Below are 18108 nucleotides of genomic sequence, written 5' to 3'. Positions count from 1 at the left end.
CCATAGGTCAAAAGCATAATCATGTCTCAGTGACCATGTATAATTCACACCTTGTAGCTTTTCTACCCAAAGTAGACCTTTTAAGTAAATTTTCACCTCTTTTGTAGTTAGGTTATCTTCACATAGATAGTAGTTACCTGAAAGTCTCGTTTCTTCACTTCCTCTCACTCTTTATGTTTATGAAAATCTTGGTTAGCTTTGAGTTACCAGAAGTTTACTTCAGTTATTGTCAACTATCTCCCATATGTCAGTAGTCTTAATAAAATGTTACATTTTTACCCTATCTCTCTCTTTGTCTTTGGACAGACACACAAAGAGTTCATTTAATTTTGTTTTATTAAAATATTCCTTTTCTGAAAATGTCCATAAAACTTTGGATTGTATGCTTCTCTCAAACTAACAGACTCAAATTTCCATAGTTCTCAGTTTATTCAGTTCTAATATCTACATAAATCAGTGACATAGAAGTTTTTGAAGAACTCTGACATTAGAATTGTACATTGTTTCATTTTTAATCAAGATTAAGATGCATTTGAAAATACAAAAGGCATAGGTTTAGGTAAAATGTGGAAGAGAATCCCTCCCAGCTTGATTGTGCTAAAAATCACTAGGATGTTCTTCCATATCAGGCTTTTAGTCCATTCCCAGAGGTGTTGAAAGCTCTACTCCCTCTTTTTCTTCTTGCCCATCTTAAAAACCTTTTGGTAAACAAACAAGCAACATTTTAAGACAAGGAAAGCGACAGTGGCCACACAGGCCAGTAGGAATCCAATGACATCCAGAGAATGGTACTGGTACCAGGCGAGGTTGTGGGAAAGTGGCCTCAGATGCTTGGCTCCTTTGTGGCGCATGACAAATTCAATCCAGAAGACAGCTCGATCCAGGGGCTTCATAGGCTGATCATGGTGAATGGTTGACAACCACATAGCATTCTTTTTGTAGCTAAAAGTAAATAAAATTGATGTAAGTATATCAAATGAACTAGAAAATATAGATATTGATATTTTCTGCAAGTGATTCTAAAAATTTTGTGGAGAAAAGAGAATGTTTTCTTCTGGTGCATTTTTAGACATGTTAGGGTAAATGGGAAGAAATTCTTAATGACCCTGGATTTACCCATTTAGAAAAATCTTGTTAAAAGTGGGCAGGGAGCGGGGGAGGGGGGAATGTGGGGAGGAGGTCTGGTATGGGAAGGGATAGAAATATGAAACAAAGGAGGAGGCAACAAGGCTTGATAAGAAATGTACTCATTATCTTTCCCATAAATTGTAACTTCTGTATGGTATTTTCACAATAAAAAATATTGTTAACACAAAGAATGATCAAAGAAATCCACAGCAATATAAAAGCTTAATTATTATTGCATCTATTGTTCAAAATTTAGAATTGTGTCATAATTTAGAGATTGATAAATAATTTACTCAAGAAGTTTTATTCCCCTGGAGGGCTGTCTTTATCATTTATTGGTGCTTAATTATTATTTAACTAGAAAATTCCCTGCCTCCTTTTTTTGTTCTGGTCTTAGGGCTTCACACTCCCCTTGAGCTTTCTTTGCTCAGGGGAAGAACTCTACCACTTGAGCCACAGATCCAATTCTGGCTCTTTGAATGTTAAGTTGAGATCAGAGTCGGAGGGACTTTTCTGCCTGGCTTGATGTCAAACCACAATTCTCAGATCTCAGCCTCTGGTATCACAGCTAGAATCACAGGCATCAGCCACTGGCTGTCAACTTGCCTTTCTTTTATTTCTTGACCCTTTCACTTACTTGTTCCACTATGACTCTATGACTTGCCTTTTCCTTTTATGAAGTTCTTTTGAAAGGTCTCAGTTTTTATTTGTTTGCTGTTATATAACAAAAATGTAGGAAATGGAAAAATAGAAATAATTCAGTTATTCTTGAATTATGAGAAATAAATGTACTCATATTTAGAATGATTTCAATTATTCATCTTTTCAGATAGACAATCAAAGAGATTTGCTAACATTGCTGTTATTTTTCTTGTTAGTATTATGATGTTAGACCCAATAAGAGGGTGCTCTAGTTTCTTTGAGGCATTATAGGTACATGGGATTTGTGTTGATAGGATTCTTTCTAGTATGTAAGGTGAAAATGGGCATGCGTAGAGCATGATTATTAAGGGTAATTCCAAGGTGTTATAGAAGGAAAGTATTGCAATGGCAAGTAAAGTGACTTGTATCCCTATATTTTAAAAAAAACTCACTGATATGGGTGAGCTTCTGCCAGGACTAATGGTGATACTTTTTTAATACAGCAGGTAAAAAGAAAAGGAAATACATGAAAAAATGAGTGAAATGTGTGTTAGTCCTAAAATATAGCATGTACTATCTAGTTAAGAAATCTCCTGTATCTCTCAGTATCAACATTGTATCTGTTCATAATTTAATAAGAACAGTATGTGAGATGTATTTGTATAGCAAATAAAAATACAAAAATACACTGCCTTTCAAAACAAAGGAAGATAAAATATGGCTCACAAACTATATGTTATGGTGCTCAATATTTGTAGGAAAATGGAAGTCAGAGCTAGATGCTGATGACTCCTGCCTGTAAACTTGTCTACCCCAGGAGGTTGAAGTCCTGATAGTCACAGCTCAAAACTGGAAATGGTAGAAAAGTTTCTAGACTTTACCTTCAAATAACCAGCAAAGAATAAAGTCAGAGTAATAGCTTAAATCTTTGGATGCCCCCCCATTTTTTTGGTCAGCTGTGGGCCTGAACTCTGGGCCTGGGCGCTATCCCTCAGCTCTTCAGCTCAAGGCTAGTGCTCTACCGCTTGAGCCACAGAGCCACTCTCGGCTTTTCTGCTTGTGTGGTGCTGAGGAATTGAACCCAGGGCCTCTTGCATGGAAGGCAAGCACTGTACCACTGAGCCACCTTCCCAGCTCTAGACTGCCCTTTAGAACACTGAACATTTAAATATTAAGGTCTGAGTTCAAACCCACCTACCCCCCCAAAAAAAATCAAAGTAACACAGCCTTTACAATGTGTCTGCTATACTATTATATCCAATAAAAGTAAAACACTACATTATATTTACCATTATGGTGAAAGGGGAGAATTATATACAGAATAATTCTGACTATCAAAGGAAATTGATATTAGTATAAATGTAATTAATCTATTTATTGAAACAATTTGAATAACAAGTCATTCTTGCTTCAGATATTGTAAATATCAAGCAGTTACATTTCACTTGCACTTCTTAAGGTAATTTCTTTTTTATTTTATGATTGTTCTGAATAAGATAATCATAGTCCCTTGATATCTAAGAGTATGCATATGTTTCAAAAAAATGTTCTCTTTTCCTACCAGGATTAATCAGGTAATTTTAAAAGCTGTAGTTAGTTAAGTGATAGAATCTAAGTATTAACATAGATATTTGAGGAATCATTTATACTTGGAATGTGAAATTTGATTATTTTCTTGCTGTTTAACAATACAAACCATTTAGAATGTTTTGAAGAAACACTAGAAACTGAAATGACAGATATTTTCATGTGGTTCACAAGAGTAAAATTTCAGCCACCTAAACTTCATGCTCTATTTTTCAAACACATTGCATTTTTATTTTATAAAGAGTAGCTAGTGCGATCTTAGGTGGAAAGAAAGTTATAACTGAATGGGTTAGTTAGTGTTATTTGTGGAGGGAGAGTTCATGTGCCTCTAATTCACTGCTTTCCTAAGCTTCCTTGCATTCTTTATTGTCATTCTTAGTGAATCCTTTCAGTCCTCTTTGCCTGTAGAATTTTGTACTATTCTCAAGATTTTGATAATTCCTTTTTACTGAAATCACCTGGGGAACAAAACAATTTATGTTTGCAAATGAAACTGGGTCTGTGAAATCTCATCATCCCAAATGTTGACAGATGACAATCATGAGTTTGAGGCAATCCTGGCCTGTATGGCATAACAATGTTGCAACACAGACACTGAGAAAGACCCCATCCCCCCAAAACACAAACACACACATACACACACACACACACCCCATGAATACAAACATACAAAAAGATTATTGTGACTTGTGAAACACATGATGGGTTATTCATGAATTAATCAAATCTTAACTGAGGATAACTTTAATAGTCAGACTTGTGTGAGAAATTATCTATAATCACAATTTGGTAAAACAAGGATCAGACTAACAAATAGAGTAGAGTGGTTATTAATCATGAGCAAGTCCCTGGGTGCAATGCCCAGATAAACAGAGATGAACAGACTTACATACAAATGCACACATACACATAATCAAGGTTATACTCACACAGGATTGTTAATGACTGCTTCCAGTGCTCTGAGAAAGTCCTTGCTTGATATTGCTTTTATATCCAGTTGAACAGCTGCTCCTTTGGCCACCATGTGTGCAATGTTATCATGTTGTTCCCCAAACAAAGGAAAGCCCACCATGGGAATCCCATGATTGATCGCCTCATAGATGCCATTAGCTCCACCATGAGTGATGAAAGCTTTTGTTTTGGGATGGCCTAGGTTTAGGGGCATTTCAATGCAATTGTTCATTAAAAGTCTTAGACATGAAATGAAAAATGTGTAGCGTGATCAATGAAAAGAACAGTGTTTTCAAATAAAAATTATTGAACAAATGAGTTACATTTAATTTGCCTTTACATCACACTGCCAGTAGCATCTATTCAATTGGAGATGTAAGTAAAATTCCTATGGTTTGTCTCCTAAATTTTCTATGACTTGAGATTTGAAAGTGCATATACTATTTCCTGTGGAACAGATAGGAAAACAACATAATGGATAATAGCAAATTCCAAAGCAAGAAAATGGTCATGTTAGATTATGCTCCCATAAACTTAAAACTAGTACATTAATCTAATGAAGGAGGGATGCTTGAAATAGAGTGTATTATCATTTCATATGAAGCAATTTTTCCCACAATAAAAGGCAGATTAATTCAAATAAAAGAAAGTTGCAAGTTTCAGTGGCACTGCATATACTTGCCCTAGTTTAGGAGGATGGATAATGTAAGGATGAATTAAAGGACAGAGAGATAACCTCAGGTAATTATAGAAAATTCTCTAGCAATGGTAAATATATTTGCAAAAAGATAAACTAATTATAAAGAATATGATGTAGTATGATAAAATTCCAACTTTTAGCCTTTTTTCCTTAGGGAAAAATGTTTGGTTTCATTTTTGAGTACACCTTCACCAGTTCTTTTCCTGTTGTGTTGTTATCAACTACTTCTACAGTTACTCATGTTTTCAGTATGTGTTTTTCAGAGTCTTACCTAGGAGGTCATTCTGGGGGAGCCACTTGTACAGCCGAGTATTTGGTCCTAAGGTATCTGGTTTCTTTCCATTAAATCTCCAAAGAATCTGGTGGGTTGAGATAAAATATTTTTAAATTGCAAAATGTTACTTTTTAAAATATAGAGATCACACAGTTAAATGACTTACATAGAATGGGTAAAGAGAACAGATAGGGTTCATTAATGAGGTCTATTATAAGACTAAGAAAAAGAATATTGACATTTCCTGCACTTATTTTCACACTCAATAAGATGGAATATCATCATAATTTTCACAATATTTAGACAAATGATATAATAAATGACTAATGAGTTCATTCCAAAATTTTTATGTAGTCACAATAATAGATCTGGTGCATAACAGCACTTTAAATTCTTATGATATACATCTTAACACATAAATATTTACTAAACTAGCTCTCTTCTTCCAATTTCTATTAAGCTTATAAAAAGATATTAGGGTAATATTCTTTCATTCTATGAGATTTCATTTTAGTTTCACATTTTCATTTGCTTCTTAACTTTCTATTTACAATAAATATTTTACCTTCACAGTTCTCCCTAGAGAGAAATTATGTGAAAAGATATTGTCCTGTTTGACCAGAAATGTAATCACATTTCACAATAATGAGTATGGTATTAAGTCCGATTATATTACAGAATGTTCTACATTATGGAGTTAGTACATGATATTAACATACTATTCATACTATGAAGGGCCTCACAAAACTGTAGCTAGTAGACTGGTCATTTAGCCTCCCTTAAATGTTGGTTGAGCACATTTATCTGGACAGACAGACAAATGGTCCTTAGAACCAATTATGTGGTTGTTGACTGGGCCTTTCCATGGCACCCAGATCAACAGCTCACACCGTTGTACTGCATGTTAAGGCTGCATTTCCTGCCTCATGACCAGCACATGAACACATGTTATTTTTGTCCAATCTTTTCTAAAGACAAATTCCTAAAATCTATGTAACCAATTCTTTATGATTACACAATTAATTCTTTTTTAGTAATTACATGAAACTAGTTTTATAATACAAATTATTAGTTGTGATATCTCGGAAAAGTTGCAAGCTGAATTTTGATCAAAAATTGATGATACTGACATCCAAACTTACTATCAATATTGTGGTAAAATCTTTAAAGGTGGGAAATGGAGTTGGCCTGTAGTTTATAAGTCATATGGCTGCTGAAAGGAATCCAAATTTTACTGCTAATACATTTATTTTTCAGTAGAATATGTCCCTTTTCACATGAACTGTAATAAAAAGGCCCAGTCCTGTAGGGCAGGATGTCTTTATTTACTTTCTCTGAATTAATAAGGCTGAATACATACCTGGTAGGATGAGTGAACCTTCTTTTTCCTTTCTCTGAATAACCCCCTCAAGTGCATGCTAAATGGGTCAATTACAAAATTGGAGGAAAGGATTACATGTGAACCCTAAATTATATAGAACATTTCAAACCTTTTCTCTGCATGATAATTGTTATTGTATGATGTCACTTATCAAGTGTAATCTAATTCCTCTATGAAACTTGCTTAGTTTATTAAGACCCTTTAACATTCTTGCAATGACTAGATGAAAATTTTAGGATATCTCTGAAGTCTTGCTGACAATACTACGAAAAAGACAAAATTTCATACTTTGGCTGTTGTGTTTTTTTGATGACAGAATCATATTGTACTTATTGTAAATAAAAAAACAATCCACATTGAATACTATCTGAGCATCTGCGATGCATTGCTTTGTCTTTAAACTGGCTAAGATAAATTGGAGCTGTAGTAACAGTGCATCTTTCACCAGGAAACTAGTGTAATCAGAAACTTACAGAGTTGAAGGTCCAGTCAGTGAAGACAATTATTGAGGTACACTCTCTCACCTTTTGTGGAACTTTGGCCAGTGCTGATGCAATCTCATTGGCTGTCTCCTCTGTCATGTTATCAACCATTGTCCCCAGGGAAAACACCACCACACCACTGTCCCCAGAGCTCTGCACAAAGTCTTCCATTTCCTGTGAAGAAAAACTTTGCCTCATCATACACACACACACACACACACACACACATGTAAACACGCACACACATATACACACACACTAGCCCAGCATGGGTGGCTCCTGCCTGTAATCCTAGCAAGTCAGGAGGCTGAGATCTGAGGTTCATAGTTCAAAGTCTGCCTGGGAAGAAATGTCTGTGAGACTCTCAGCTTCAATTAACCAAGAAAAGGCTGGAAGCAGAACTGTGACTCAAGTGCTAGAGTGCTAGACTTGAGCACTGAAGCTCAAGGACAATGTCCAAGTTGAGTTCAAACCCTTCTTATGACAAGCAAAATCATTAATAGAAAACTAGGAGAGAAAAATCAAATACTATCAGACAATAGCCAAAGAAGATACATAAAACACAATAAGATACATAAAACACTAAATTTTCCATTAGCAAATAGTAAGGGCACAGGTAGTATTAAATCAGACATTGGCACCAGTGTACAATAAAATTTCCAAACATTTCCATCTTGAGTCTAAATTATTCTCTAGCATTTTCCCCTTATATTAAGTGAAGCAAGTCAGGCCCAAAGAAACATGGGTCCCATGGTTTCCCTTATTTGCAATAACTAATATACATCTGAGACAAGTGGAAATGATCAGATAAGTTGATCTTAGGCAAAATGAACCCCAAGATAAGGACTCAAATGGTTTTTCTTTCTTGCTATTTTCTAACATATTTATAAGATGATTTCTTTGTTGCTTTGCATGTCCCTCCCCCATGGTATAACCCCTGTTTTCACTGTATTTGATGTTTGTATAATTTGTGGAGGGGAAGGGAAAAAACAAATTGTTTAAATGGGGATACAGGTGGACCCATTGCAACAACGAGATGTAGAAGACCTTATGTTGAAAAACAAACTTTACAACTTTGTCAGGGGGAGGTGTGGGTGATTAGGGGAACCTTAAGGGGTGTGGGGGGAGATGTCAGGACAGGTATGGGAAGGGGAAACAAAGGGAGAGGCAACAATGCTTGATAAGAAATGTACTCATTACCTTGCTCATGTAACTGTGGCCCCTCTGTATGGTATTTTCCCAGTATAAAAACTTATTACTAAATAAAGAAAAAATTTAGTTCTTGTAAATTGTTCTTACTACTCTAATTTATTTTCTTTATATATCTTTTTCAATTCTCATTTTTCAACTGATGTCTTAGCATTGTTCATATAATACTTTACTATCAGTGATAGAGAAACTTTCTTTGATTCCCATCAGATGTTATTTTAATATTGTAATTTTTCCTTTCCAAGATGCTTGCACATAATTTTTACTAATTGATTCTAAACTCTCCTTTTAAATTGACTAAGGGTTGTAGTATAAATAGTTATAACTGTTTCCTTGCATATCTAATATTTATTTTATATAGGCTAATCAGTTGATAGTTTTATGAGTGAATCAAGGATTCCTTCTAGGTGCTGACTCATTAAATCTTAATTAAGCTGACTTTGTTCTGAATGGCTCTAAGTTTTCTGAGATCCAGAAAATTGTGATGGTTCAAAAATTAGTTTCAATTGGTAGAAAGCTTTACCCCACTTCCTGTATTTCCTTCACTGTAAACAAAGACTAGTATTGAGTGGTCCAGAACCATATTTGTTGAAAAGGAAATCAAATAACACAAACAATAAGGTTATCTACTTACCTTAGGCAAGGGTTTGGCAGGTTTGCAGTGGAGTCCTCCAACAAAGTCAACATTTGGTAAAGTTGGGCGAGGGAATTCCAAGTCCCAGTAAGATCGAATAAGCCAGATTTCTGCTTTACTCATGGTCTCCATTAAGGTAGTGGGTCGTCCTGAGTGGAGAGGGGAGAAAGTAAAACGTAAGAAACGACATTACAGAGAAGTTTCTGAATATAACATTTATATTTCTCTAAAAAATGATTGGTATTATTTGTACTCAATGACAAAGAATGTGTTTGTTGGTAAAATGTACTACCTGGAAATATGGTAAGTGTGCATTTGTGTGAAAGGCATTCTGGTAAGACACTATATCTATGTCACCTCAGTTTATTAGCGGTCATAAATAATGATTAAAATAAGCAATTATAGAATTAACTATCATTTCTTTTCTCATTAGCCATTAGAGAAATATTCAAACTCCAGTGTCAATAATTCTATCATAGTCATAGAAATTATTTTCTCTGCAGTACTAAAACTATTTTTCCACAATCTAACAACTGCTCCTTGATTCTTGATTTCCCATATGAGTGAATTTTTATGACTGTGGCTGAATTTCTTCCTTCTGCTTAATTCACATTAGGAGCCTAAAATATTTATTTATTATGTGGAAACACTGGAAAATATCATCTGGAAGTATTTCATAAATATTGAGGCTAGATAATTGAATTTACCTTATTGATGGCTAATATTTTAATAAATGCAAAAACATAATTAAAATGAGAGAGAATAATCACAAGTACATCACCACTTTACTATATTGTATGTCTATAAAATAGATTATAAAAAATAAAGGAATGTGGATGCATTAGGAGTTATAGTTATTGAGTCTGTGCTGAAACATTGTATTGCTCAAGAATAAGGAAACTCTCCCTCTTTGCAGATGACATGATCTTGTATTTAAAGAATCCCAGAGACTCCCCTCCCAAATTACTCAAGCTGATTCAAAACTTTGGCAAAGTAACAGGGTATAAAATTAACCCTCAAAAATCAATGGCTTTTCTATATGCCAACAATGAGAAAAGCATGGCTGAAATCAGGAAAGCAATTCCATTCATAGTAGCCCCACAAAAACTAAAATACCTAGGAATTACCTTAATCAAAAAGTGAAGGATCTCTATGATGAAAACTTTAAAAACCTGAAAAAGGAAATCAAGACAGAACTTAGAAAGTGGAAAAACCTCCCATGCTCCTGGATTGGCAGGATCAACATCCTGAAAATCACAATACTTCCCAAGGCTATCTACAAATTCAATGTGATACCTATCAAAATTCCAACCTCATTCTTCAAAGAAATAGAGGAGGCAATCCAAAAGTTCATATGGAACAATAATTGATCCGAATAGCAAAAACGATCCTCAACAGAAAGAACAGCGCTGGAGGAATATCAATACCAAATTTCAACCTTTACTACAAAGCCATAGTAATCAAAACAGCTTGGTACTGGCAGAAGAACAGACATCAGGACCAATGGAATAGAATTGAAAACCCAGAAATGAATGCACAGTCCAATAGCCATCTAAACTTCAATAAGGAGCTAAAAAAATAGAATGGAAGTAAGACAGCCTCTTCAGTAAATGGTGCTTGCAAAATTGGTTAATCACTTGTAGAAAACTAAATCTAGATCCTTATATATCACCCTGCACCAGAATCAACTCCAAATGGATGAAAGACCTCAGAGTCAAAGCAGACACTCTGAAAACATTACAAGATGGAATAGGAGAAACCCTAGGTCTCCTTGGCACAGGCTGAAATTTTCTTAATAGACATCCAGAAACACAACAAATTAAAGAAAGGTTAGACAAATGGGATCCCATGAAATTGCAGAACTTCTGCATGGCAAAGGACATAGCTAGCAAGATCAATAAAAATCCCATGGATTGGGAGAAGATCTTCACTAGCCATACAACAGAAAAGAGTCTCATAACTAAAGTATACCTGGAACTCAAAAAATTAAATCCCCCAACAACAAATCTTGAAAGAAACAACTGTGCAATAAATAAGTGGGCTAAACACTTAAAGAGAAACTTCTCTGAAGAGGAAAGAAGGATGGTCAATAGACACAGGAAGAAATGCTCAACCTCCCTAGCCATAAAATGAATGCAAATCAAAACAACATTGAGATACCACCTCACCCCAGTTAGAATGGCTATAACCAAGAACTCTAATAACAACAGATGCTGGAGGGGATGTGGCCAGAAGGGAACCCTACTGCATTGTTGGTGGGAGTGTAAACTTGTTCAACCACTTTGGGTTCCTCAAAAGACTTCACATAGAGCTCCCCTATGACCCAGCAATCCCACTTTTGGGCATTTACCCAAATGATCACAAACAAGACCACACTAAAGCTACCACCACAACTATGTTTATTGCAGCATTATTTACCATAGCTAAGATATGGAACCAACCCAGGTGCCCCTTAGTAGATGAATGGATCAAGTAAATGTGATATATATACACAATGGAATTCTATGCCTCCATCAGAAAGAATGACATTGCCCCATTTGTTAGGAAATGGAAAGGCTTGGAAAAAATTATATTAAGTGAAGTAAGCCAAACCCAAAGAAACATAGGTCTCATGGTTTCCCTTATTTGCAATAACTAGTATATGTCTGAGTCAAGCAGAAAAGGTCAGATAAGTTGATGTTAGGGAAATGAACCTTAAGATATGTATTCAAATGTTTGTTTTTCTTTCATGCGATTGTTTCTAACACTTTTATAAGATTATTTCTTTGTTGATTTGTATGTCTCTCCCCCACGGTATAACCCCTGTTTTTACTGTATTTGATGCTGGTATAATTTGTGGAGGGGAAGGGAAAAAAACAAATCGTTTAAATTGGGATCATTGCAACAGTGAGATGTACAAGTCTTTATGTCGAAAACGAACTTTACAACTTTGGGGGGCGGGAGGAGGATTGGGGGGAGGATGGAAAGGAATGGGAATGGTAAACCAAGGAGGAGGCTACAATGCTTGATAAGAAATGTACTCATTATCTTGCCTATGTAATTGTAACCCCTCTGTAAGTTGTTTCACAATAAAAAAAAAGAATAAGGAAACCATTTAGTAAATCCAGAAAACTGGTCACCAGTGGCTCACACTTCTAACCCTAGCTACCCAGGATTCTGATATCTGGAAGAGTGAAGTCTGAATCTAACATGGGCAGAAATATTCTCAAGACTACCTCTCCAATGAAGTAGCAAAATGCTGGGCTGGGGCATGGTGCAAGTGGTTTGGTAACAGTCCAAATAAGTAAGCCAAATAAGATTGAGGTCTCTGAGTCCAAACTTCAGTACAAGCAAGAAGAAAATAAAGGAGAATACAAATAAATATTTTGAATTAAGTAAGGAAATTGATCAAGGGAAACAATTTCTTATTTCCTGTGGAAAAATGTATCTCCTCAGTATACTTATTTTCATTAATCAGTCTCTTAGGTAACTGGTGATTTTGATAACAAAGAAAAAATGAACAATTTTTTACTGAGGATAATCTCCTACAGTGTTCTGTATAGATAGGTAATTGTCCATTGTCTTCTCTCTGACCCTATAATCTGGTAGACAATTTTTTTTTTTTTTGTCAGTCGTGGGGCTTGAACTCTGGGCCTGGGCGCTGTCCCTCAGCTCTTCAGCTCAAGGCAAGCGCTCTACCACTTGAGCTACAGCGCCACTTCCGGTTTTCTGGTGGTTTATTGGAGATAGGAGTCTCACGGTCTTTCCTGCCCAGGCTGGCTTTGAACCATGATCCTCAGATCTCAGCCTCCTGAGTAGCTAGGATTACAGGCGTGAGCCACCAGCGCCCAGTTGTGGTAGACAAATTTATATCTCATTTTACTGTTTCATCTACAACAGACAAATTTCTCTTATTTTACATGCATCTCAGAGCACCTCTTTGAACTTTTACAAAAGTTACAATCTTACCCTATTAAACTTACCTAAAACTTCACTGTAAAAGCGACTCCACTTCTTTGAATCAAGTGTCTCGAACCAAAAGTCAAAATAAAGCATGCATATCATGTTTTCTACCCTCTCCATGAATGTCATCTGACCACTTAATCCTGACAGAATGACAGGCACATAAGAGGGAGGGAATAGAAGCCCTCCACTATACTTTTCGGTTGTGTAGCCAGGATAGAAGCGCAGAGTGTACACGAAAGGAATCTCCAATAGCTCAGCCAGAAGCTCCCCACAAGGACCCATGGCATCTGCAATCACAACATCAAATCTTGCTTTTCGTAGCCTAGCTATCAGTTCCTTGTTCAGAGCTGCTTCTTTACAAGTATTTAGCCAAAAATCAGAAAATGTGATAAATATATTCTGCAGTAATGGTGAATATGCCAAACATGTTGTTCTTGGCAATTCATATGTCCACAAAGAGGTGAATCTTGTGAAAACTGCGATTAATTCATCAGTAGTATAAGATGAAGGGAAAGTTTCAAATTTAATGCTGGATGCTTCATTGATATCAACAAAAATAGCAGATGATGGTCTCACAACTGTTACTTCATGACCCCTCAAGATGAGTTCGTCCAGTATTACTTTCATATTTATCCAGTGGCTATAATCCATGGGCCACACCAGCACTTTCCCACAGCTTCCAGATTTAAAGTAATAACTCAACTGTAGTAGCAGTAGAACTGAAATCCATTTCCAAGTCATCTTGATTAACAGCACAGCATCCTTCAAACTATGTTAACCTCTGTCAATTTCTTGTGTTTATATTCAAGAAAACAATTTATCTTCAAGTTAAAATATAACTTGGATTGAGCAAAGCAAATATGTAAAAGGACCAATTGGGGCATGTGTACTGAATGGCAGATTTATAAAAGAAATTTAACTTCCTGATGATTAGACCGGTAAATTGAATACTTTCAGGCAGCTAGGAGTCTATGACCTGTTTGTGTAAGTCACTTGCATTATGTAAGCCTTTTTATAATTATGCAAAAAAATTTGGCAGCTGAGTGTTGACTTGGTTTTTCATCCTCTTTGACACAGAATAAACATAGTAATTTCATAATTGCTCAACATTTCTCAGATATCATGATTCCAGAGTTTTTGGTAGTAACTGTTCTGAAATATAATTAACATTATCCAATTCAGTTTAAAGTATGGCATCAATGCTTTCTAGTATAGTTCTGGAAGCCGGTAATCATCTTCACTATCAGTTTTCAAGTACTCTAATTAGCAGTAAGGTATTCTAATAAAGAGTCATAAAAATGCCCCCAGGATATCAATAAGATGGCTGATTCAAAGTGTTTGGAATTCTTCGCTCCAAAGGAATGACCAAATTAACTAAAAACAACACTTGAGGCACAGTGCCACAGTGTTGGTTTTGATACAGATATTGCAGAATACAGAGATAAAACCTGTTACACACAGGACTCAAATATATAGCACACCTACATAAAGACTCTAAGTATAGTTATCTATTATATCTAAATGTACATTTTAGATCTAGCTTCCACAAAGGAGTGAAAACACGCACTGTTGTAGTTTGTTCTGGGTCCATCCTTTTCCATGGAAATGTCATAATGTTATTCTTTCTAATTGCTATGCAAAATTCCATTGTGTGTATGTGCCGATATAACTGAGGTGAGATAGAAACTCTGAGTTGTTTTGTTTTCCATTTCCTTTATGTTTAGGGATGATGAAAATTTCCTCATGTAGACTAAGAAATGTTTCAACCTTTAAAAATATAAACCATAACTTCTACCTATATAGAAAATGTACTTGGCAAGCTATTAAATACATTGGAGAAAAGGTTGTAAATATGGCAAATTCAATTAAAACCCTGTTGAAGCTGAGCTCTAATGGCTCACTTATGTAGTCTTAGCTCTTTAGGTGGTGGACATCACATCATGGATCGTATCATAGTTCAAATGGAGCAGAAAATTCAGATCACAGTTCACAAAGGTCAGAAAAGTTCACAAAGCTCCAAAACAACATCATCAGCTGAATGTGGGTATATTCACCTATCATCCCACCTCCTAGAAATCCATAGAGAAGGCCATCATAGTTCAGGCTGACACAGGAAAAAAGTAAGAACCTACTTCAGAGTCCTACTCTGTATTGTGAAGTGAACAGGAACACTAAAGGACTGTCACATGCTTATTTGTGTGTTGCTTTCCAATAACGTGCTTAGAACAGGGATACATTCTAAATGTTAACCTTAGATTCTTTAAGTAAGAGGCTGATTCAGAGTAATTACACAAATCAATGATTTCTATTTACAAAAGAGAAGTTTTGCAACTGATAGTAAGGTTTATTTTGAGCAAATTTTAAACAAAAATTTCCAGAAGTTACATTAGGAACATATTAACCATTGAACAAATAACATTTTGATCTATGAATTTCTTATGTTTCACATTCTCCCTAATTGCCAACCCTTATATGACTGTAGTTTTTATGTTTTTGTGTCTCATTTAGGAAACCCTCACAGGGAATGGCAAGTGCTTTGTAAAGATTCTTAAAGATAAACAATAAAATTTATAAGATGAAAACTTAGAGTCAGACATGGATGGTAGCTGAAGCTTATAGTTCAGCAATGGGTAAAACTGGTGCAGGAAGATTTTGCTGTTGAAGTCAGATCATACAAATTGACTGAGACTCTCTCTTGAAAGCAAACAGGAACATAAGGGCTGTGTATGAAGCTTGATGAATAACTATGCTTGCGTGGCAGGCATGTAGGCTGTTTCCTTTTACCACTAATGAAAAAGAGAGAAAACAGACACTCTGTATGCAGTGAACAGAAATACTATGTCAAAGGATGATTTAAATGAACATGGAAAGTGTAGATTAACCAAAGCAAGTGAAAATAAATTTAAACAGATATAACTTTAAAAAAATGATACTCTCTCCCCTTTATTTTACATTTTCAGTATAAATTTCTATCATTTAAAAATGTTTCAGAAAATGAGAAAATATTCTAACCACATTAATAGCTTTGATTTACTTTATCTTCTACTCTCTCTGAAATGGCTCCAGCCATTTCAGAGGATGAAATTGACCAAAGTACAAAATATTCGTGCATAGAAATACCAAGTGAAAACTTTTGTATGGCCAATATAGGTTAATTTTATAACCTTGAAAAAGAAATGACTATCATGGTTTTTATGAGTTCAAGAAAGTACAATCATCATAATATATTAGTTAAATTAATGCTTATCTGATCAAATGTAGATATTAAGTTATTATTTTATATTGATACTCATAGATACACATTCTTCTCAATATTACCTGCTCTGTAAAGCTGGTATAAATTAACCCAGGGCCTCCAACATGCTAGGTCACTTCACTGCCACTTATCTACACACATTCCTGACTATATCTATATTCTTGGTCACAGTCAAATTAACTGATGACTTTAAGCTTTTCCTTTAGATCTGAAATGGGGACTCAAACTTGGTACCTGACACTTTTACTCATTGGCTAGCACTCTACCAACTGAGCTATGATAATTACTAGAAAAAATACAAGTAGTCTCACATTTTAAGTTTGCATTTACTTCTGGTAGTAAAATTAAACTTCAGATTATAAAGATTAAATATTTTAAGAGTTAGTGGTTTTTATGGATGGACACAAGGATATCCAATAGTACAACTAGGTAAAATTGTCATAAAATTTCTACATTTTATGAGTTTTTTTTACAGTTTTTAATTGTCAAAGTGTTGTACAGAGTTACATAAAGTAATGAGTGCATTTCTTATCTAACTTGTTACCCCCTCCTTCATTTTTCTCTATCTTTTCTTTTCCCCAAGCCACTTCCCAATTTGTACAGATCGTTGCCAACATATTTTTTGTGAGTATTGCTGTTGCATAGGTTCCCCTTTTTAGACCTTATTTCTTAAAGTTATGATACTACTAATAGTGCTATCAGTTAATAACTGTACCTCCAAAACAGACGTTAGAAGGACATTCAAGATGCAAACTCTAGTAGTCTTCCTACTGTAGATAAATGTAGGGAAGGCAACAATTTTCTGCTGAAGTTCTCATGAAGCAGCCAGGTGACCTCACATATCCTGATGTGACCCAGGAAGGGACATTCTCACAATGCACAGCATACTTGATAAAGTCTTCAAAGTAAATTTTGGACCTTCTAGCTCATTTTCAGCCTCAGGATGAAGCTGAGTAGCTCAATAAATGCACTTTAGATGCATTGGAAGCAACTATTTGATCTCTTGAGCACTGACAGTTGGTCTTCCTGAGTTATCCGTGACTAAGGAATTGCTCCAATGCAACCCATAGATATTCAAGGCCCTCCATCCTACTTCCTGATCATTTGAAAGAAAATCCACCATTGAATAACTTGGTTTGTAAATATGACTTTAACTGAATTGCTACTTTTAAAAATAATAATCTTCTGACTTTGTCTTTTGAATCCATGAGAACAATGACTATTACTCTGACGAGCTTTAGCTATGATAAATACATCTCAGCTGGCAATGTAATCTCCTGTCCCTACAGAAGAAGCAACTGAGACACTCAGACCTTACCATATTGTCTACAAGTGAAGACCTGTGTTGACACTACACCCAAACACATATCTAGCATCAAGGCTAAGGCATTCATTGTTGCCAATTCCCTAAGACATATTGTAACAACAAAGTATTTAACTCTGGAAACCATCCTATGTAACCGGTACTCAACTGATGTGTCACATGCACAAATATCAATGTGGGACACAAGATACATGGGAAAAAGAAGATACAAAGGGAACACAGTAACTTCTTGGAAAATATTTTTATGTTTTTTATTGTAAAAATACTGTACAGAGGTGTTACAGTTACATGAACAAGGTAATGAATACATTTCCTATTGAGCACTGTTGCCTCCTCCTTTGTTTTTCTGCTACCATCCCTTCCCTCCCACCTCCTTGGTATTTTTTTAAAGAAACCATTTTTTAAAAATTATTTTATTGTGAAGATGCTGTACAGAGGGGTTACAGTCACTTGATAATCCAATGAGCACATTACTTGTCGATAGTTGTTGCTCCTTCCTCTCCTTAATGAAATTAATTATTGCCTAAAATAATTCAAATCAATAATTTTAAAGGCACTCACCAAGATACAGATGCTTGGAAGGCTCAGTGAACCT

At 35.3% G+C, this 18108-nt stretch overlaps 1 protein-coding gene across 1 annotated transcript; it reads right to left on the bottom strand.

Moving 5' to 3' along the window:
* Nucleotides 1–462: 462 nt before the first annotated feature.
* On the bottom strand, nt 463–13677 carry LOC105988494 (UDP-glucuronosyltransferase 2B15-like). Its single transcript, XM_013020114.1, has 6 exons — nt 12951–13677; nt 8989–9137; nt 7188–7319; nt 5280–5367; nt 4287–4506; nt 463–942 (listed from the first exon to the last, which is right to left on the bottom strand). Exons 1-6 carry the CDS (start codon nt 13672–13674, stop codon nt 663–665), a joined length of 1593 nt encoding a protein of 530 aa, XP_012875568.1. The 5' UTR covers nt 13675–13677; the 3' UTR covers nt 463–662.
* Nucleotides 13678–18108: the final 4431 nt, after the last annotated feature.

The sequence above is a fragment of the Dipodomys ordii genome, unplaced genomic scaffold (genome assembly GCF_000151885.1).
Source record: "Dipodomys ordii isolate 6190 unplaced genomic scaffold, Dord_2.0 Scaffold49, whole genome shotgun sequence".
Taxonomy (NCBI): Eukaryota; Metazoa; Chordata; class Mammalia; order Rodentia; family Heteromyidae; genus Dipodomys; species Dipodomys ordii.
This window is presented reverse-complemented; position numbering and strand designations above follow the sequence as displayed.

Coding starts and splice junctions, on each gene's coding strand:
- LOC105988494 (XM_013020114.1), bottom strand. CDS start 13,674: ATGACTTGGAAATGGATTTCAGTTCTACTGCTACTACAGTTGAGTTAT. Junction 7,320..8,988: donor CTGCCAAACCCTTGCCTAAG/GTAAGTAGATAA, acceptor TTTTCTTCACAG/GAAATGGAAGACTTTGTGCA. Junction 943..4,286: donor GCAGTCATTAACAATCCTGT/GTGAGTATAACC, acceptor ATTTACTTTTAG/CTACAAAAAGAATGCTATGT.